Source organism: Lutjanus erythropterus, chromosome 18 (genome assembly GCF_056507025.1).
Source record: "Lutjanus erythropterus isolate fLutEry1 chromosome 18, fLutEry1.hap2, whole genome shotgun sequence".
Taxonomy (NCBI): domain Eukaryota; kingdom Metazoa; phylum Chordata; class Actinopteri; order Lutjaniformes; family Lutjanidae; genus Lutjanus; species Lutjanus erythropterus.
In genome coordinates, this window is record NC_139334.1 from 33,265,197 (window position 1) to 33,288,832 (window position 23,636).

Sequence of the window (23,636 nt, forward strand, 5' to 3'; positions counted from 1 at the left end):
AAAATTAAGACCCAGCAAGAGCTAAATGCAGGTAGATTTTCCTTTTGCCCGGTAAAATCTTGTTATTGAAAGTACAATAAAAGGTGTGCGAGTAAAAACTGTGAAAGCACGTTTTCATGTAGGTGCAAATTATTTCTAAATCTACTAGATTTTTTCAGCTTCACTGCTAAAGCACATAACAGAAATACAACAATAAAATAAAACAAAATCATTGTCCTTTGTGATGTTTCACATCATGGCTGACATCGCCCAACCCTTACACTGATGACACGTCGATGACATCACGCATCTCTAGCTATGGAAATGCCATTTTTTGGATGAGGACAGATGAACAACAGCAGCTGTTTTATTTTTGTGTTTGTTCGTGATCCATAAATTAACATTTCACATCACATCTGTCACTAGAATTCTTTGAATAAAACTTAAAATGAGAAAAAGATCAATTATCGATTTGTTAACGTGTTTAACTGTCAGTTAAGCAAAATGCACAATCACAGTCAGTATTTAATTAAATGACACCAAATTAATCAAGTAGAACAGACATTGCTAAAAAACAGTCAAAGAATCCTGATAGATGTAATAAAATCATAAATATAATCCTAATACATAATTTAATAGACACAGCAGTGATGGTTAAGGAAGAAGCTGTGTCATGTCAGAGCTGGACAGCATTGATTGGCTGATATCTCTTATTTAATAGGCGGCTGATAAGCAGCTCAGCATGTATAGATCTAACCCCGGAGAGGAGCTCTGCTCAGCTCTGATAACAGCTCAGAATAAAGACAAATAAATCTCACCGCTGAAAATGTTTGCTGCTAGAGGAAATTTATGTGAATCTGTAGAGCTTGTAAATAATTATATGTATTCAACTGCTAAACACTGAGGGTGAAATGAAAATATCTGTATATATTTTTAATAGAAAATTGAGAATTAGTGGATTATAGTAGAAATGGGCAGCCACACATGAGCATTTTCAAAGTAAAGGTTATGCTGATTAGCCAGTGACTGTAATAATTCATTTTAAACTTTTACCTTGGTTGCTATAAATTCATCCTATATTTAAATATTGAAATAATTTAATGGTTAACAGATAAGTGATGATGGTGAAGCATGTGACTGATGAGTTGCATTGCCAAAGCTTTTTTCTTATTGGTTGCTATCCAAAACTTCTTGAGACGGGATCCACTGTTTTATAACGCTTCCAAAAATAGTCTAGGACTGCAGCCAATGATTATTTTCATCACTGATTAGTGGTTTCATTAGCATAATTTCAAAAATGGTGAAAAATGACGATCGCCGTTTCCAAAGCGTAAGTTGACGTCCTCAGATGTCTTGCTTTGTCCACAAGACAAAGATATTTTGTTTACTGTCATAGAGGACTAAAGAAAGCAGAAAATATTCACATTTGAGAAACTGAAATCAGAAAATTAAGACTTTTTTTGTTAAAAAATTACTCAAAATGATTAATTAATTATCAAAATCGTTGATTAATTTAATAATAAATTAATAACTGATTAAGCGTCGCAGCTCTAAACATTCAATGTGAAATTTATGTTTTGCAGGTGAACAGTCTGAAAAGCACGTGTCTGTATCATGTGAATTTATTACATGTGAAATGGTGCATAAGCTGCACTCATACTTTTCTGGTAAAGGAAGAAAATGCAACCCTCTCTTCCATGAAGAACAACAAAACAAAAGTAAGAACAACAATTACATGATATTATAAATACAGTATAAATACAGAATGCAACTTCATTGTCCAACTGAGTGGACAATTGTTACCCTGATTATAGATTAACGTTATAAAACCACCACAGGGCACTTATTAGAGTTGGAGGGGTTACTTTCAAAATGTATTTTGATAAAATTCCTAATTATTGTGTTTTTTAAAAAAAAAAAGGTATTTAGCAACCTAATCCAAGTACCAATTTCTGTTCTATTCGATTGCCTCAATATGAAACATGCTGAAGTTGTTTTGCCTAATATAATGTTTTATGTTCATTGATAGGTTTATTTATTATTCGTCCACTATTTTTTCCCCTTTCCATTTAGATTAATAGGCGTAATCATGCACTGTTCACACTTCACACTCCGACTTTTAGTAAACTGTCATTAGCTAGCTAACTGGATTGCTGTGTAGCTAACATGAATTCTTTATTATAACTTGATACATGAGTTTCTGAGACCTCTACAACATGAATATGATCAATACTTTACTGAAAAACTTCAATATATCAATGTGATACATCTTCTGCCCTCTGGTGGATTATCAGTGCACTGCAGGCAGCGTACAAAATCCAACATGGCTGCCTTCATGTAGCTACTGGCACATTTTTGGCAGAGAAATCTTTACTAACTTTGCAAAAGTTCCAGTGAGAATAACAGTTATATTGTTACTAATGTTCATATGAAAATGTATTTTATTGAAACAACCTAGCAGATATATGATTAGTTATGTGTGAGTCTTTATTCTGTTGAATTTTATGATGCAATCTGCATTATTCCTACCACAATCACAAATACACGGTTAAATAAAATAATTAAAGATTTAAATGATTATCTTAAGATAAATTTAGAGAGGAAATTTAGATGACAGAATCAGTCAGCTCTCATAATATCTCACTTAGATTTTGCAAAAGGTCAAAGGTCCAGCTTCTAATAAAATAAAAGGAATTTCTGGCAATTATAAATGTTATCCTGCTAATAACCCCCACTTTAACTGAATGTTTCTGTAATCTGACTATGTCTTTTAACCTTTTTTTGAATCCTAACATCATAACTCTGTTACATGTATTCTGTTACTGTCAAAGCCGTGTATGGCTTATTAGTTGAACAAGTTCTAAAATTGGGGGTTCTTGAATTATAATGAAAGTCGAAAACCCTGCTTGTTGTTTTTATATTGCTCGTGTCCAATAATGTTTTTTCAGAAACCTCAGACTTTCTGTTGCACATTCATAGTTATTTAGTAAGAAACATTCACTCTGTAAGTAACCCTGCTTTTGCAGTATGGATAAAGAACACTCCCACTTTGCGTCACGTCGTTGTACCAAACCCACTACTCACCTTTAACGTAGCTTGAGTGATGACAGGCTTTAGAAAACCAACTTTGCTACTGAATTAAACTCCAGCATGTGTCACCTCAGTGATGGGATAAGTGTATCCAGCACCTTTTTCTGCTGATGCCACTTGAGAGTTGTGCTGTAACAGTAAAGCTGTAGCTCGCAACTTGACCTTACAAAAAAAAAACATTGTTGACCTGGATTGCATCTGGAGAAAGGGTTGTCTTTCTTGGTCTTAATGTCAATACCCTACAGTGGAATATGTATCTTGATGTCTAGGATGCTGCTTCTTCCACTGATTGGTCACTGTAGTACTGCTCTTATTCTATAGAGTTACTGGGATGTGTTGCCTATACATCCTTGTTGTCATGGATGTATATCAGTCAAGTAAAATGTGGTAGTTTTGTTGTCCCCCATTCTGGTTTTGGGAACACATGTTCACAACCTGATTAAATGACACCCAAGGCCCGTTTCCACCAAATTAGCTCTGGAACTGGTTGCTTCCAAAGATTTGTGGAACTTTGGTGCTTATCTAGTGAACCAGCCTGCGTTTCTACCAGTTTTGAGCTGAACCACTGGAATCAAGGAGGTCAACAGAGGGGGTTGCACAGTGCACAACATCTTGTAGAATATGACTCGAAAACCTATTTTTTTGGGTTCCAAACCAAATTTATTTTTGATGGAAATGCTCTGAACAGTTTAAAATTAGGTGCTTGAACTGGAACGGTGCAGGTTCCATGTCAGTGACATTGCTGAGCGTCACTGAGTGGTACAATGCAGCACTATAAACCTTTGTTAAGCAGTCTTTATCTGTACTAATGGATGCTGCATTGTGTTTCCTCCATCGCCAGAACCTTGATTATTTCATCTGCACTGAGTAAGCAGAATTAATTGGAGGCTGTGAAGCAGGCGCTCTGAATTGGATCTGATCACTCAGTTTGCACTATGAGGGGGTTAACTGAAACCTCAGTAATACCAATAGTCATAGATGGTCTGAGCCAATCACATAATTGTCTTGGAACATCAATCCACATCATCACATCAACAAGTTTCATTTTGATTTTTACTGCAGAACAATTTGTGTCAAAGCACAGGAGGTACGGGTAACATACACTGAATACTTTAATTGCAGACAACAGAAAGGATGCAGCCCTTACCTGAACCTCACTGAGTTTAAAGAGGCTAAAATTGATTTTTTCATTATAACAATCAAATGAAAACCACAACTGCCTGAAGAACTAGTCCATCCAACCTAGCCTTACAGAGAACAACAATGAGTAGGAAATGTGACATTAGTGATGGGTTGTTAATGTCATGATGATGGGGCAGTGGGATGGTACAGAATATCGCTGTAATGAAGTGCTGACATAAAAATTGAATGAACAATAGTTAAATGGATAAGAAAAGACAAACGCCATTTAATTCAATTCAAAAAGCCTAGTTTGATTTTTAATATTGAGTCAAGTGTTGAATATGATTCTTGAATTACTGACAAAAGTCTGCTGTCAAGCTAGATTCCTAAGCATTTGTATGACTCAGCAGCCCTTTCTCACTCCCAACTCGTCAAAAATACAGGAGCATGTTTGACTCAGCTCGAGTGACATAGTTACCATTTAAACTTTTGGTTGGGTACTTAGAATACCATGTACTTCGTTTGCATTGACCCGCACTGAATACAGGCTTATTATTAAATAGAGATTACTGGAGATTATCAAAGGCAGACAAGGTTGAGTTAGAGTCTGAGTTGGGAAAGAGCCAGGGGCATATAAATTTGTATCATCTGCATAAAAATGGTTATACTTATCAGAAAGAATATTGTAAATGTAAATAGTAGTGGACCAAGAGTAGACCCCTGTGGCACCCCATTTCTGATGGTAACATGACTTGACTAAACAGCATCAGCCATGCAAGTCTTAGTTCTCCCTGTTAGGTAAGCATGAGTGCAACATATTCTAGACCTGAACACTTTAGTTTAGTGGGATTGTATCACTGACAAATGTTTCAAATGCTGTTGAGCTATCACCTCCACATGTGATTACCATTTCTGTCAACATCGGTGAGCAAGAAGATACACTACCACAGTCCACACAATTTTCTTTCACTTTTGCTTGTAGATAAGGTTTGACAAAGTTGGGTCCCTGCACAATCAGTGCAGCTCTTTAACTAGCCAAAGGTTGGATGCATGCAGATTTTAGCAATGAGCTTCATGTCATTTTGAATTTGAAACGAAAATAAGAAACAAAACATCAGTTATGTTTGGGTTGTCCAAAGTAAAGTCTATAAAAGGGAAACAGTCCAGTAGTAGGACCCCAGTGTAAAATGCAATCTTGTATTGAAGCTTTTCTCAAATGTTATAATATGGCCAAAAAAAAAACTGTGCACTGTGCATATGATTTGTAAAGGCTGTGTCTTGGAGGCTGTCAGTGCTGATCCAGCAGGGTGTACCCTCTCTCCCACAGCTCTTGACTTTGTCTTTGGCAGCAGTAGATTATTGGCTCCTCAAAACATACAGTCTACTGTATCCCCACAGGTACATCAGCCTCTAGAATCAGCTGCGCTCTGATATGCTGTCACCTCCAGCTTAGAGCTTTCTCCTGGGCTCTTGATAACTGCCAGAATGTGAAAAAATGCAGTAGTATTCCCTTTAAAATCCCCTCTGACTTTCAAGATATTATATGTTTCCGAGTCAGATTATTTGAAGACATTTCTAAATTGAGTATACTTAATAATTCTTAATTATTTCAAAGTAATGACACATTTTTTGAAACTTCCTGGGGCTTCAGAGTTTCCATATGTTGCACTAGACTTTGTTCTTAATATTTATTTGCAGAGGGTTTCTTTTTTTTATTTATTTTTTTGACATGATGAAGCATGGTACTGAAAACACATGGTACTATATTCTGTCCAGATTGCTAAAGAAGTATCTTCTACAGAACAGGCTGATAATTTATGGCCATTTTCTTTAAGAAAGATGAAATTACTGTTTTGTTCTTATTCAACAGTAGAGCTGTTAAGCTGTTGAATGCTAACACTGTAATCATCACTGTATCTTTGTTAAACTGTACAGATAACTATCCATTTAGCTCAGTATAATGCTAGACCACTACAGTAACATGTTTCAGCTTCAAGAGTGAAGGAAACACCTGACAGTGGCAAGTAAAATGCCATGTTGGGCAAGTACATCTTGCAACTCACTTGTCCAGTCAGGCAAGTGGAAAAAAAAACTTTTTCAAACTATTCTGAACTATATTGACTAATAATATATGATTATTGGTTAAAGTAATTTTTATTGCAAAAAGGCTATTTTCAGCCTCTCAAGTCTGGAGATTTTCTGCTTTTCTTAATTTATTATAATAAACTGAAGTTTGGGTTTTGGACTGACAAAACAAAATGCTGAAAAATATAACTGTGAGCTTTGAGAAATTGAGATAGACATTTTCACTGTTCTCTGACATGTTATAGACATTACAGCCCAAGATTAAACATGATAATTAACTTAAGTCTTTATTGTTATTTGATAACTACTAATAAATAAAAAAAATGGTAGTATGGGGGCAAGTAAAAATTTACTTTGGGCAAGAAGATTTTTAACCCAACAATAAAATTTTAACATTGAGCCCTGAATAAGATCAATAAATACGTCCCTCAGTGTGTATGTGTTGAAGGAAATGTAACCGCTACCTGGATTTGGTTCACTAGCAACGTTTTTTCAGTCCAGGAAGTGCTACGTTCTAAACCACACAGAAGTTTTGGTGTGGTGATCAGGATGGAAGATAGGGGTAAAAAGCACTGAACACCAGAATACCGGGCTTCACGTCTCAAGCTACTAAAACACTTTGATTACCAACTGCTGCAGCGTTGCTGCTGTTGTTTTCATCATGTGAGTCTTTGTGTGTCATCATGGCAAAATGTGATCATGGAGACACTTGAGTGTTTTCCCAGCTGTCTGGACAGATTTTGTCCACACAGTAGTGTCACAACCATGCAAGATGCAGTCACAAAACCTAACAGGTCTGTAGGCAAGATCAAAATGAAGGCCAAGTGTGAAGATGGGTGTGGTCTGAGAAAGGGAGACAGGAAATGGGGAAGGGTCCACATTCTTTTTAAGTCACAGATCACTGTATAATGTATTCAGATTCAGGTGCATCCGTAGTTTATATGTGTGTGGACAGATTTGGCAGTCACGGTGTGTAGTTGATGTCAAAATGAGAGCTGAGTTTAAAGATGGGTGTAATAATGTAGTAACGACTACTGAGCACTCATGGGTTGGAAAGTCAGGTGTAGCGTCTGGTGTGATCCCATCATGAGATGAAAGCTGTTATGTCCTCTTTTGTGTCACAGACTTCATTCAATATTTTACCTTCCCCTAATCTTGAACTAATCTTTAGTTTCCTGGGTAGGATATGGAATGAACATTTTGCAATTTTGCAGACAATTTAATACAATTTTCTTAAATATTTAAATGAAAAAGGTATATAAGTATTCTAGGATACATGGTTTGAAAGCTTTTCTTTTTGCTAATATAAAGATTAATATTACATTTTACAAGAACAATATGATATTAAGCCCATATTGCCTGAGTACCTGCTTGCGTTGCTGTGCCTGTGTGCAGAAAGCTGTCTCTGCAGGCTGGTCATCAGATAAAGGCAGTCTGCCTGGCTGACTGATAGTCATGCACTGCCATGAGAATAATGAGGCTAATTTACGCAGCAGATGACTGATAACTCCAAACAACCTTTGTGGAGGAGGGAAAAATGCAGCAATATCACAGGCACTTTTAATTAGGATTGGTGACTGCCGACAGTACAGTACATTGTTTGCTGTGAACTGTTCATGTCAAACTCTTAACGTTTCTTCTTTCTAAGAAGCTCTGCGCTCAATATGTGTCACATATGTCTTCATTACAGCAAAATCCTACATGTAATTTACAGTAATTGCTCCATACATCAGGGCTGTTACCTGAGAGGACACTGAGATCATATCCTGAGTCATTTTTTCTGGGAATTAGGAAGTGTTTGTAACCTGTGGGGAGTCTGCATTTTACATCAGTGGATATTTTATACTTTGATTAAAATATTCTTCATGCTCTGCTTCTTTTATTATGCTTAATGAATAAGTAAGAGTTATTGTTTTCCCCACAATTGTTATTTCTGTGTGAAGAGGCGTTGTCCTGGAAGAAAAAAAATGTTGATTTATAAATTTTCATAGTTTGATAATGATCTGAATGAATGTGCAAGGTAAAGTCAGTGATGCTCAAGTTACAATACAACAATGTATAAATGCTGCAATACAACTAAGAGCACTTAATTTTTAATGTTGCTCAACTTAAAGTACAGAAGTATTATTGGAAAATACATTTAAAGTACTAGTTCTACAAAACATTGGCTGCTGAGACTGACTGAAGCACACATTACATGACACACTGATCTCAAGACCAAGACTGATCTCAAATACTGTAATCCCAGTTCCAAGAAAACTGTGACATTTTGTAAAATGTAAATAAAAACAGAATGCAATGATTTGCAAAAAATGTATCAACTTATATTTAAATGAATACAGTGCAAAGACAAGATATTTAATGTTCAGAGTGATAAACTTTATTGTTTCTTGTAAATATAAACTCATTGTGAACTTGATGACTGCATCATGTTTCAATAAAGCTGTGACAGGAGCGTGTTCACCACTGTGATACATCAGCTTTTCTTTTAATGACACTTAGTCAGTGTTTGTGAACTGAGGACATTAATTGTTCAAGATTTTAAAGTGAAATTCTTTATCATTCTTGCTTGATATATGACTTCAGGTGCTCAACAGTCCAGAGTCTCTGTTGTTGTATTTTGTGCTTCATTATGCACCACACATTTTCAATGGGAGACAGGTCTGGACTGCAGGCAGGTCAGTCTAGTACTGGAACTCTTTTACTATGAAGACACACTGTTGGAGCACGTCCACAATGTGTCTTGGCGTTGTTTCACTGAAATAAGCAGGGACGTCTCTGAAAAAGACGTTGTCTGGATGGCAGCATATGTTGCTCCAAAACCTGTATGTACCTTTCAGCATTAATGGGGTCTTCACAGATGTAACAGTTACCCATGATGCCATGGGCGCTAGCACACTCCCATACCATCACAGATTCTGGGTTTTAGTGCTGGTAACAATCTGGATGGGCCTTTTCCTCTTTAGCCTAGAGGACATGACGTCCATGATTAGTGAAAACAATCTGAAATGTGGACTCGTCAGACCACAGCACACTTTTCCACTTTGCGTCAGTCCATCTCAGATGAGCTCAGGTCCAGAGAAGTCTGCAGTGTTTCTGGATGTTGTTGATTTATGTCTTTCTCTTTGCATGCTAGAGTCTGAAGTTGCATTTGTAGATGCATAGACAAACTGTGTTTACTGACAACAGTTGTCCAAAGTGTTCCTGAGCCCATGTAGTATCCTTTTTATAATTCTGTAGATTTTTAATGCAGTTCTTAATGCAGTGCAGCCTGAGGGGTCAGAGTCACTCAATGGCATTCATTGTTGGTCTTCAGCCTTGCCAACTTTTTGGGAATTGGGTTGGAACACTACTGAGGACATTTGATGTTTTATATGTTATGACAGTGTGTATGTGTATGAGTTATTATCTAATTTTAATACTTGTATACTAGTATTTAACTATATTACTTCAGTAAATGATCTTAGTTACTTTCTGCCACTGAGTTCAGTGTAAAACTGGGGCAACCTTAATTTCTCATTTAGATTGCACACATACATGTCATGTGCTACTATCATGGGATTTAGATGGAAGAAAGCGCCCCAGGATGTGCTGTAGTGTTGTAGTAAAATCAATGCTAATGGGCCCACTGTAACCCTCTGCTTCTGTCTCTCTGACAGTGATGGAACCCAGAGCTGCCAGCGGATCCCTCGTCAGCTCCATGTCACAGTGGACAACATGAAGGAGGAAACTCTACTCTCCCTGATATCCAGAGAAGTCCATTCCATCAGACCGTACACCATGAGTCTTGATAGCATCAGTTCTGAAGTGTAACAAAACGTATCAAAACATCACCTCCTCCTCCTCCTCTCTCCCTCCGTCAGTCCTCTCTTGAACCCCTTCGGAGGAAAACAACAACTCCTCCATCCCTACTGGACAATCCACTGATGTGATTGACCTTAAAGACTGTTAACCACGACGACTGTTCTCCTGAAACTGCCCTTTTCCCTTTAAAAACATATTTTTATAAGAAATATTTATCTGAATATATCTCTGCACACATTGTGGATAAAACTGTGGATCTCTGAAATTCTGTCGAACCACCTGAAGATTTTAATCGTATCAGACATCTTCTTGGATTACTACATTTTTTTGCAGCTATGGATCTTGTAGGTTTTTCTATCAGGCTGCAGATGTTCCTCAGCACATGTCTGGGACTGGAGTTTTTAGGCACACCAGGTCAGTGGGCACGCTACCTCCGCTGGGACGCCAGCACCCGCGGTGACCTCAGCTTCCAGTTCAAGACGGAAGCCTCGGAGGCGCTGCTGCTGTACTTCGACGACGGAGGCTACTGTGACTTTCTGCAGCTGGCGGTGGTGGAGGGCCGGCTGCAGCTGCGTTTCAGCATCGACTGCGCCGAGACCACGATGGTGTCCGACAGGCGGGTGGACGACAACAGCTGGCACGTGGCCACTCTGAGCAGGTATAACCTGCGCACGGTGCTGGTGCTGGACGGCCAGGCCAAAGCAGATGAAGTGCGGCCTCAGCGCCTGTTCATGAAAATAGTCAGCGACCTGTTCCTGGGTGGAGTGCCTCAGGATATCCGCAACGGTGCGCTCACACTGCCCACGGTGCGAAACATGCAGCCCTTCAGGGGCACAATTACAGACCTCAAATACGGCATCTCACCGCCTCTGTTCCTGGGAAGCCTTAAGGTGCCCCTGGAGTCAGAAGGGTGGTGCACCGTCAACCCGTGTGAGAACGGCGGTACTTGTTCAGTGGTGGATGGGGAGCCGGTGTGTGACTGCTCCAAAACAGAATACAAGGGCCGATTCTGCAGCGAAGGTAATGCAAGTCATTCACTCTGAGTGACACCGACTGTCTCATTCACTCCAACTTTGAATTTATCTCATTTCTTTTTTAATTTTTAATTTATTGAAATTCCAACTGAAGCCATGATGCCAAAACTGCCTCACAGCCCGCTGCTGTTCGTGGGGGTTTGATTTGACTCGCTGAACAAAGTAGAGATGTGGCCAGTAATATAGCTACAGGACTGGGACCAAAGCCAGTTAAAGCCAGTGAAGAATGGAGGGAAATGACAAAGTCATCCAAATAATAATTAATCAAAAAGACAAATTGGCCTCTTTTGGAGAGCTGCACCAGTCCAGCTTAGAAAAAGCATATTTGATTTTGTTGTGGTTTTTCCTCTTGTGCTATGATCCAACTGATTTCACCTCTAGTGTGAAGTCATTTGTCATATTACCTTACAGGAATGTTTATGAAGTGGGGTTGTATGTGTGTGTATTACCTACAGTAGATGGCGGTCGACACACCCCAGTTTGGAGAAGCAGCAGGAGTACCAGTGTAGGAAGCTAAGCAATGTACTGCTGTGGACAGGGTCAGCTAGTAGGATCGGGTGAAAAACTTGGTACTCAGTAGTATAAGGGTTTCAACAAAATTATATCAGTACTACTGATCAGTTCCAATTTATGGTAATTTCGGTTTGGTACCTGGGTGTGCATCTGGGTGAGAGAGTAACTTGAGCAGAGAGAAAGAGAGAGACTGTAGCTTGTGCGACTCACATTGAGTCATGGCGTGGGTGAGCCGAAGGCTGTCCCAAGTGTGGTTAAACTTTTCAAAATTCGAGTCAGACAACACTCATTGCAGTATTTGATCACCTGAAAGCCAAGTCCCCTGCAGCAGCTGTAGCTAATGTTAGCCCTCCTGCAGCCACCATCTAAACAGTGTAACTTAATCCTCTATAGACAAGAAAACTTTAAGTGAGGCAGTGACTTCTTCAGGTGATTAATTAGCTCATTGGATAAACTGCTGTTGGAGATAACTGTTTTGTTTTTTTTTACCTACTTACTGATAATTGTCATGGTTGGCTGAGGAATTTTACTAGCATTAGCAACACTCAGCTACTGGCTGCATCTGAAATTCCTTACCGGCATCATATTTAGTACAACAGTCCATGAGATTGGTCAGTTTGTCTGAAACCTTATTATGAAACCAATATGTGAATTGCATTTTATTAACAGGGAAGTATTACAGTATGCAAGCACTACAGTAGTGATGACAAGAAAATAACAGGAATGATATCATAAGTGCTTCCTCTGAGATTCAAACAATAGCGTTAAGTGCCCTGGTGACAGGCTGACAGGCTGTGGGATGTAAGGACAGGTTTGACAGGGGACAGGGAGGGACAAGGAGGCAGTAATGCTGAACTTGAGAAGTTGATCCTGTCCATAGCAGTACATTGCTTAGCGTTCCACACTGCGTCTCCAAACTAGGGGCACGCTGACCACCATCTACTGCAGGTAATGCACTCATACAACCACACTTCAAATATCTGAACTATACCTTTACAGACCAGCATTATTGACCTTGAAGGTTTCAGTGTTCTTCACGTATAACTTGGCTTTTAAACTCTCTAGTCTGAGGATTGATTCTGCTATAACACCAGGTATCATGGGCTCTGAGGCAGCTTGACTTTGTGGGCTCGCTTGGCTCTCCAAGTGATTGTTGTGATCCCTGTATATATGTGTGTGTATACTCATGTGTGTGTGTCTGAGCTGTAAAATCAGAGAGCTAATCTAAGCATGGTTATCCAGTGAGGCGCAGGTTAATGGCATTGGTCCTGCAGGCAGTGATAAGGACGCCTATGGAGAGAATAGGGCCTCCTGAGCCCCCTTTTCTTCACCCAATCACAAGATGGCAGGTGTTTTATCACGTCCTTTTGTGCTGACAATTTTTTTGCCCGAGCTGTGTGTTCAATTGCTCTACAGCTGGCCGTCCCCACACCAAAATTGATTCCTATTAAAAGAAAGCCCTTTACTCATTTCCCCCTCATGTATTTGCTGCCTGCAGGCCAAATAAAAGCCACTTTGACTCGCTTTATGCAGAAACTTGGATTTCCTGCGATTTGATAAATCTCGAGCGCAGCACATTCGCTGATAATGCCTGTTTTGTTGTGGTAATTGGTGAACATGCAGGAAATGGATTCAGGCACCTTTTGCTTTTTTTTTTTTTTTTTTTTTTTTTTTGCCTGTGCTCTGGGGAAAAAAAACACTCTTGTCATGCACTTAATTATTCACAATCAATACACATTCTTCAGGCTTTCCAAACCAGCAGCTCCCAGCAGCTGAGGAGTACACAATAATCTGAATCCTTATTAGATAATCAATACCGCTTAGATAAGAAAGTCGCTGAACTCCTTTTTTTCCATTTAATTAATTCAGATCAGAGGTAATTTATATTAATGTATTTGTTCTGTTATTTTTTCCTCCATTTTTGACTTTCCAGCGCTCTTCTTCACCTCGCACAAATATGGAATTTACACCCCATTTGGCCTGACTCCAAATCCCCGGCACACAGACAAAAGGCCAGGGAATCTGGAATTTAAAGATTAGGTTTTTTATCTATCTCTGCCGGTGTTTGAAATAAAGGAGCGGATGAGGTTGGGGTGGGGTGGAGCGGGGCGTGTGGGGGCTGGTGTTGGTGCCTTTCTGTGTCTTGGCTTGGCGGCTGAGCTGATTTGCTTTTCGCTCAGCTGATTGACTGGGTGGCATTTAACTGACATGGCGGGTGGAAGTGTTTGTGGTCCAGCTCCTCTCTGTTAGTTTGTCTTTGGCTGCAGACGCGTGAGAGCAGCAGAAGACCTGCTGGTGTGTAAAAAGTCTGAAAGAAAAAAAATAAAAAAATAAAACAATCTGCCAGCTCAGCCGGTGCTTTGTCACGACATCAGGCGGGTGGAGGAGTAGCTGCAGCTGCTGACTGGCACTGAAAGGAGGAGTCATACTGACCTCTCTGCTCTGTGCACCAGTCAAATACATGCCAGAGTTCTGTTCTTGTTATTACAGCGTGACTTGGTCTGGCATCTGATGTTTGCCCTATCATCCAAGCCAAACATTTTATTTGATTCAGTCCATTGTCGTAACTCATGTTGAAGACAGATCATCACAATGGTTAAGGATCTCTCTCATCATGACTAGTCTCTTGTTTCCTGTCTTCAGATCTTGAGACTGTAAGTTTGGCTGTATTCCATTGCATGATGGGTCTTACATCACAAGTCTTGTTTAGCTTAACTAAGCGTTTCTTATTGTCCTTTTCTTTTTGTCTTCCTGTGTTTTTTGATTAAACATCTCTTCCAGGGCTTTTCACGTGGCATTTTTGTAGCCCAGAGCTTTCCTTAAACCTGGGCTAAGAATCGACCCTGGGCTATTCACACTGAACTTAGCTTTTATTTCCAGGCTAAGAAAGCTTTCGCACTAACACATTCGAAGGTGGGCTAAACCCTGATTTTAGCCTAGGGCTTGGAGGCCCTAGGAAGCAGGGTTAGCCCCGAGTTTGTGGGGTTATTCTCTGAAAATTGACTAAACATGGGGCTAAAAAATGCTGGTGTGAAAAAGGGGTAGAAGCAATTAAAGAGTGGTCACAGAACATTTTACAATGTAAAGATTAGTTGCTGTTCCAGTGGAATTATATAACCTTACGGTAACAATGTGTGTGTGAAAGGGGGCCAGGAATATGCAGTGTGAAAAAAACCTTTTGCCCCTTTATGCACATGCATTGTTAACCCAGGTTACCCAGGGCCATATGATTCATATTCCTGCTTCTGCTTACCCTGGGTTAAATGTGTTTTAGAACACGAGACTAATTTTAAGATTCTGATGTGTGGCCACTCTAACAGACTTTAGCCTGGTTTCACACTGGCACCTTTAGCCCTGTGTTTAGTAATTTTTTTTAGGGGCTACCCTGCAAACGCTCCAGAGCAGGGCCAGCAAGTCCTAGGCTAGAGTTGGGTTTAGCACACTTCAGAATGTGCCAATGTGAAAGCTTTTTAACCTGGGGCTAGTAGCTCAGTTAGCCTGGGGCTGAGTGCAGTGTGAAAAGCCCCATTGTAAACCTGGGGCTATAGGATTCATACCGCAATTCTACTGACCCTGGGTTTAGCACCATGTTTAATCGATTTTCAGGGCATAACCCTGCAATCTCAGGATAACCCTGCTCTAGCACAGGGTCAACAACCCCTTGGCTAAAGTTGGGGTAAGTTCACTTTGGAATGTGCCAGGGTGAAATCTCTCCTAGCTCCCTGAGGCAGGGGTTATGAAGGTTTTAAAAATGCTTTTAGCCCTGGGCTAAGTGCAGTGTAAAAAGCCCTTTGAGAATCAAAACAGAAGTCTCTAATTTCACAGCAGTGTGACTGGTTCCAGTTTCACCACTGGTTAGGCATGTCGAGTGCTACAAGACTAACACCCCACTGTGAAAGTGGCCTAAAAGGATTGGGATAACAACAGGAGAATTGGGATAACAAATTCATTCATCATTCAACTCTACAATAAGAAAGAGTTTGACAGAGTGACATACTGATGATTTTGCTTTACTTGTTCTTGCTAATAGTGGAACGAAAACTCAAATTTATCCTGAGGATGGCCTGAAACAGAAGGCAAAAAGGGCCAGTGAAATCTATAAATGTTCGTCCTCTGCAGATATTGAATGTGATATATACTTGTTAAGTATATTGCAGCAGTTTCCCTATTAGATCATCTTTTGTTTCAGTGGAAATTTTGACTCAAGGAAGACATGTCACAGAGTGTTGGAAATGTAAATGCCCTGTCCCCTGGGAACCATGAATGTGCTCAGCAGTCTTGCTTATTTGAGCATTTAGTTTTTGGACAAGTGAAAATTTCAGGGTGCTGCTAAAAGCATGGAATTAATCTTATTGGGGCCATGGGAATCATTCATTATTTTCAAGCTGTATCAGAGTTTCCCCCAGTCATAAGTTGGCATGTGTTTTATATTGCATCTTTTTTTTTTCTTTTGCTAGAGCTGTTTCAGTTACTCTACAGCTGACTGTACCCAGACCAAAACTGATGCACTGTGAATACATTTCTGGCCTTTGCTGTGCCATTTGCTGTTCCCCTGACACTTAATAGGCCTAATATTATAGTTCATAAAAACTCTAACAGGGTGACAGCAGAAGGAAGGGAAAATCTATTTTTAATATTTATTTGAAAATATTAAAAAATATTTATTAGGAATCATCCTCTGGGGACCATCAATATCCACAGCAGAATCTAATGTACAGTGGAAACTAAAAATGCATAAATAAAACAATAAAAATCCAAAGTAAAAGTTAAAAAATATGGCAGATTTGGTGCATTTCATACAGTTTTTTAGACCTTCCTAAATGATTTCCTATGCTACATGTCTTTTTCTTGCACTATTTTGGACTCATTCAGTTGCAGTATTTGAATATGGTGTCCTGTTATTCTTAGTGCTGTGGTATTCCAGCTCTTACATCTATAGGCATGGCAGCATACAGTATCCTCCCACTCCCTCTCTTCTCACAGTTCTCTCTCAAAAACGCACACAGACACACACAACCTCAGCATCCTCCGGCTCCTCAGCGCCACGATGCGTGACTCAGTGAGGCAGCGGTGACCCTTGTAGGTTGATAGGCCGCTTTTCCCAACCTTGATTTACAGCCTCCACGTTGGGACCAGTTCCCAGTGTTGATTTACGTCGGGCTCTCCCTATCGTCTGCCTCGCTGCCTCCTGCGAGGCACTGATAGGTGAGAGGGAGCAGGGAACTCGAGCAGCACAGAGAGAATTTGGGTTGTTGATTGTAAAGGGATAAATAAAGTACCTAATGAGGCTGGCGGAGGTGGAGTGGTGGATTGCCTGCTTTGTGAATACATCAGGGAGAGAATATGACACAACTGGCAGTCAGCAAAACAACCTATGACTCTGTGAAACATCTGCTGATGTACTTTATTTCAATTATTTAACCAAAAGCTTTCTATTGAACACAAACATGAAAGATACACCAAGAACATGAATGATGTGGTGGAACAGTCTCATCATTCTCAATCTGTAAAAACAGACTGATTCTCTATTTGCTACCAAGTGCACTATAATTATTTGGCACATTATTCAGTGACATTTATTATCATTATCATGCAACACAGAGTTGTACAAAACAGTTAAGAGTTGTAGTTCCTGTACAATAAACACAAAATACAAATTAAATTCAGAAAAGAAAAGAGCAAAAATATAAAACAAAATAAAAACATGTTTACGTGCACAGGAAATAATTCTGTCGTACGTTTTTTGAATTAGCGTCAGGTTGAATTATAAACAGGAGCACCATGATGGTGATGATAATATAGCTGACGTTTTCACTTAAAAGTTTGGGATCAACAGCCCGATCCAGGATGCTGTAGAGTAGGGTCCCTCTCTGGTTTCCCGTTGTCAGTCCAGCCTGAGTCCCATTTCTCCCATTTCATTTTCCCAGCCTGAAATTATCCAGGAGCAGCCTTCATTTCCACCCAGAGGAAAAGAAGTGTTCAGAATAAGATGTCATTTTTGTCTAGCCTGTGTCTCCTTGACACAAATGAGCTAAATTTGAGACCAATATCAGACTTTGACCATTTTCTCATACTTCTTAAATTCGGCTTCTAAGAAATAGCCTTGTCTGGTCTCAGCCCGAGACTAATTTGAGCCCAATTGAAGATTTAAAAAAGTTCTTTTTGTGTCTCACTGCACTGATCTTAAATTTGTCTTAAATAATCAGCTCTTGAGATAACAGTGAGCTCCAAAAGAAAACTCAGTTGTCTTTCTTTCTTCAATTAAACTCAGCACTTCCTCACGGATTTTCAAATTAAAAGACATCGACACAGTAGGGGAGCGATAATGCAATGCAGCCGAGTATCATGGCAGTTTCTGTATGTCCTGAGACAAATTATTTTCCATGACACTCTCAAAGACTTTCAAAGTAATAAGGACAAACTTGGTATAAAGAGAGAGAAAGTCCGCACTGGTAGGAAGTTGATGGGCCAAACACAGGATTTTCATACCAGTTTGTTGAACTGTCTTAGTTTGAACCTGACAGTACAATACTAATTGCTCTTCCAGTGCCAAAATGCACACAATAAATCTGTCCAATCACAGCCTGGGGGTGGGACCATGGGCAGAGCTCATCATTGCAAACGCAAGCCATGACAGACAGCCGCTCACAGTTAAACTGTTTCCTGTTGCCGGGGGGACGCCACTATTGATTGCACATTTAGTTTCATTTGTGATTGACTGTCTGCAGTTCAGGGATGGATTGCCATGTAGTGCAGTGCTGAAAGCTAAAAAGTGTGTGTTAGTTAGTGTGTGATAGCTTATGTTGACTGGTTTAATGGAGGAGGATGAGCTAATCCTAATAGATGTCTGCAAGGCACACAGCCGAAGCTGCCTGAAGGGCTGAATGTGAAACTAGAGGATGGATGAATTTTGCAGTGCATAATAACTGTCAGTGTTGCTCCTGTTCTTACAACTCAACAAATTGCTGAACTTTAGAAAATTACTGTAAGAAGAGACTTAATATCAGTGCCCTTCTGTACCTCTAAGTTATTTATTTAATTGGCAAAAAGCTCTATGTTGACTTCATGTTGTCATCAGCAGGAGGAAACTAAACTAATTACTCTAAGTAATTGTAGGCTTTAATTATTTTTAAATTCTCCTTGCATTCACCACAAAATCATCCAGTGGATTTATACAAATGCCATCAGTTCTTCAGTAATGACAATGCTTGTGATTCCATCAGAAACGCTGTGGCGTGTTGCAGAATCGGCTCTCAGCTCTGCTCTGCTTCAAATACAATTAGCACAGAGTAGATCAAACGGGCAGGAAGTCAGACACAGAAAAGTCACAGAGAATCCTGTTAATTTTCAAAATAAAAGACCAAAAGCAGACTCACAATCATAAAGACAGACAGAAAATAAACTATTTAACCATGTACCCTGCCTGTCCATGATAGAGGCACAAACGGCAAGGAAAGAGAACAAAATCTGAGCAAGTAAACATAATCAGGTTGGCAAAACACTCAGCACTTCTGAAATGCTGCTGGGTGGCGCTGCAGCCATGCGGAGGACGGATCAGAACCGTGGCACAGATGTGCTGTGCTCAGTGGAATCAACCGGTAAGAGTTTAGACCTTCCACGGGTTCCAACTGAGTACATACCTGTAGAGAAAGCACTTTGCCACTTTATCGATATCTTATTAAGACCAGTGCAAACAAGACGGTGAAGTCTTGCTCCCTTTAATTAATGATTAATTAATGAAGTTGGAGGGAGAGAATTGCTGAGTTCAGTGAGTAGAATTGATGATGTAAGAGAAAGCCAGTGATAAAGCTTCAGATTAGGCTGCTGCCCTTAAAGTAATTAAGAGGGATGATATAATTTCCTCTCTTTAGAGTATGAAATATTATTTCATTGTTGTTTTTTTAACTGCGGGAGTGCATTTGTAGGGCACAAAATACATTCAAATCCAAACTGTGGCATGGGCAGAACTAAGCAAAAAACAAAGGTGTCTGTCGTGGTTTGTAATTAACAAGACTTCATTGTTTGTCTATGCCCTCTGGATTAACACAGTGTTCTGATTTGACACTGACATCAGCAAAGCAGCATCATTTCTTCATGCCTTCCAAAACTGTTCAAATTACTGTTGAAAAATGAATCTATTCTCAGTACTGACACTGCTATAAAATCACAATATGGTCAAGTCCAGTATCCAAATCACAGAACCAGAAGCAAATTGCGATTTTTTGAAAAAGGAAGAATGTGTGAGACAACAGCATCATAAGTCAGCATATAGATGACCTGCCTAAACATCTCAAAATAATCACAATACGACTTAGTATTTCATTTTCACAGCAGCTCTGTCTATTGAGCAGAAACTAGCAGACACAGCCTCTGTCAATCTGTGGTCTCCTCCTTAACTAGTCTCAGCTCTGAGCGGCTGTTAAACCAGCCGACGGTCCACCAGCTGTAGGCCGGTTGACACCCCGACATGAGCAGATGGCCTCAGCAGCCCTCCCTGGTTGCTTCTCCAGCCGCCCGTATGCTCATATCAACATGAAACATGGCTGCCGGTGAAATCGGTCATCGAGGAGGTTACGGCTGTTGCAATAATGATGATGAAAACAGTAATAATAATCAACCCCTCAGCGCTGGAATGACTCAATCCTTTATCCTGCGGGAATTGTCTGCGTGTGTGTGTGTACGTACTTACCTTTCCATGTACAGGTTTACCTTCCATGTTAATAACGTCGAGAAAACAATCAGTTAAGCCAGCAGCGATGAAAGAAAGCAGAATTTGAAATACCTCATTAATCACCGCGCTCTCCCACTTTATCCAACACATCATGAATCATCCCTTTAAGTAATCCACTTTGAGCTCTAATCCCCCGCTATCCTCGCCTCACCTTTTAGGTATTGAATTAAAAGAGAGAGTCATACTCTCATAGCCTACTAGTCATACCTAGATTATGTGTCCACTGATGAATAAATAAGTTTGTCAAAGTGCCGCTGAGTCACCCTGAAGAATGATGTTTGGATTTTCTGAGCAGAGCTGGAGGATACAGATTTGTTACATTCAGAACAGTGAAAAACCTGTTTCAGAGCCTCCTGAGACAGTAATTGTGTTGAGTTAAATGCTGGCTAGCCTGCCACTGGGAATTGTACCTGTTAGGGTTTGATTGCTTTGACTGGTACCATATTAAATATGTATGTTTTGTGGATGAGTCTCTGTTTCTCTGTCTGTACACACACAGGGGAAGCAAACGGTCAAAGGAAGTAGGTCAAGACAGAGAACAAAATAATGACAGAGCAGGAGGGAGGACCACTGAATCCAGCTGATCACCAGGACAGACAGACAGAGAGATTGAGCTCTGAATGATGGATTAGTCAGAAAGTCAGACTGGATGGAGAGCGAACTGAAAGATGAATTTGTTAATCTGCTCTCTCTGGTGTTACTTCTCTTTATCTACTCCGTCCCTAGTGGATAGTAGTGTCCCCTCTGTCGTCCCCCCATAAAGTCTGGTCATATACAAGCCTGTTCTCAGCAGAAAGATTATAGCACTGGTCGTAAACTGACCTATGTTTACATTTTCCTGACAAGTGACTTTGTGCTGTGGGATTTAATGTCTCTCAGGAGCTTTGTGGCATTGTTATAGTGCTGCAAAACCTCAGATTTGTTCCTAAAATCAGGTCTTGGAAGCATGGGAGAGAACTGAAAGATAAATTTGTGAATTTGAGATCTGACACTCCATTTGCTTAGCATGTGGGGCAGCTGGAATCGCAGGAATCCATCTTGCCAGGCATCAAGTTAGCCGTTTGTGTGTGAGAGTACTGGCAGCGGCGGGTTTGGTTTAGGTGTGACGACAGCGTGAAACATCCATGGAAGCGAAGAATGGCGACTCCATCCATCATACCATGAACTGTAGTTCTTAGTGTTGTCATTTGTCAGAAATACACACAGTGTGTCCAATCTGAGATGCATCTGTGAGAAATCTAATCTAACTCTAAATCAGCTCCATATGTGGCTTAAATCTGATTGGCAAAAATCACATTTATGTGGTTTTGTGCTTTCCAGACTTTCCAAAATCAATCTGGATGCAATCTAGATATGCTAAGAAACACATTTGTGCTGGCAGTCCTTACAGACTGATGGATGTGAAAAGCATCTAACTTTGAAACTTGAGACTGCAACATTCAAACAAAGAGGCGGCTTCATCCCAGTGCCACAAGAAGTACATCCATATTGGACAGTTCTGCACATTTATGCCCAGTGATAGATAGATAGACGGATCAAAAACAGGACTTTCACCCCGGAGTCTTTATATTATTATTTGGTATTTGTGTCCCATCTGAAGCTAAATGTTAACTTTTTATAGACTTAGCAGGCTAAGTAATTTCAGTTTTGTTAGGTTTAGGCACAAAAACTACTTGGATAGGTTTAAAAAAATCATGGTTCACAACATTGAAAAGGCTCTATGGCAGTCACACAGACACATCATCGAGGCAATAAGAACTAGCCAATCACAGCTCAGCAGTAGTAGCCAATCACTGCATAGTAGGGTGGGACTAGGCAAAGTTGGGGAAAGAAATAAAGTGAACGACATAGATCATCTAATCAATTTTCAAAATAAAACGCCCTGCAGAATCGTGAAGATAGATAGTAAAAACAGACGATAAACCATATAGCTAAGTAGCCTACAATAATAGCTTAAAATAAACGAATTCTGAGCAAGTCAGCAAAATCAGGTGTGCAAAATGCTCCACGCCCAGGTGAGGTTAAAAGCCTTTGTGGAGGACAGATCAAACTCACGCTGCAGACACCATGTTATACAGCTGTTCAGTGGAATGAAACAGCAAGGGCTGGGATTATGCGTTTAGTTGTGATGGTAAGGGTTAAGACCTGCGGACTGCATTGTGTCAGTGAAAATCTGCATGATAATAGAAAGACAAACATGTGCGAGTGTGTGCGTGAGTGTTCACACACACTTAATCTGCCCTAATCTCCTTCTGTCCAGAGTGTTGCTTTTCTGTTGGTATTTGAGTGTCGAGTTCAACGCTATGGAAATCTGAAATAAATCAACTGGTTCACAGAGGACACAGAGGAACTGAAGCTTTAGCGAGATTATCTCAACACACATACACACACAGCTCTCTCACATGACCATTTGACCAGCTCCTTCCAGCACAGCTGACACAAGTCCTCAGTTTAAACTGAATTAATATCTAATGCATATCTGATTGACTTCCATCTGCTTGTGTTCACATTAACAGCCTAACATGCCCAATTAGTCCCCGCTAAGAACATTTAATGCATCTCAAATCAATTACCTTTTACTTCATTTTCCAGCTACTTCATCTGAGAGGCTGAACTAAATAATGCCACATAAATTTCAATAATTAAAGACGGACAAAGGGTTTGATGATGAGCATTGGCTGTTTTTTTGGCCCACTAAGGTGTTTGGGCCTTTGCAAGGAAAAAAATCAACTCAGTGATCTGTCCGTCTCTTCTGTTGTCAGCAAGATATCTCCTCAAACTCCACAGCGTGCTTGGCAGATAGTTTTTTCATTAACATTCATGGTTCCCAGAAGATGAGTCTTGAACATTTTGGCAACTCCCTGACTAATGTTTAATTTATTCTTATTTTTCTACAATAAAACCCAAACTCTCATGAGGACAAAAAAAAAATGTATGCATTATTATATTATTATATACTGTAACTCTAAAAGAAAGAAAAGAGTGAAATACATTAAATTATGTCAGTTATGTTAGATGATTTCATCTGTTTATCAACAGTTTGTTTTATCTACAGTGACTACAGTACATCATGGGTTATATAAGTCACTGGTTAGTGCAGTGGGTCCCAAACTGGGAGGCGTGGAGCCATTGCAGGGTGGTGGAGGACTAGAGGAGACATAAAGAATGAAACAAAGTTAAATGAATATGATCTATGTATGGGAAATAAACAAACAAGAGTTTGGAGATTCTATCCTGCTTAGCGTTATTTGAACTCAACAAAACTCTGAATTCTTTTT

General features: G+C 39.9%; 1 protein-coding gene across 1 annotated transcript in view; it reads left to right on the plus strand.

Annotated features, from left to right (window-relative positions):
* LOC146311339 (neurexin-3a-like) overlaps nucleotides 1–23,636 on the plus strand; it is a 41,392-nt gene that overhangs the window by 11,708 nt on the left and 6,048 nt on the right. The window contains exon 2 of the mRNA XM_084743000.1: nucleotides 9,936–11,100. Coding sequence (XP_084599126.1) covers nucleotides 10,416–11,100 — 685 coding nt within the window. The 5' untranslated portion in view covers nucleotides 9,936–10,415. The remainder of the gene's footprint in view (nucleotides 1–9,935; nucleotides 11,101–23,636) is intronic.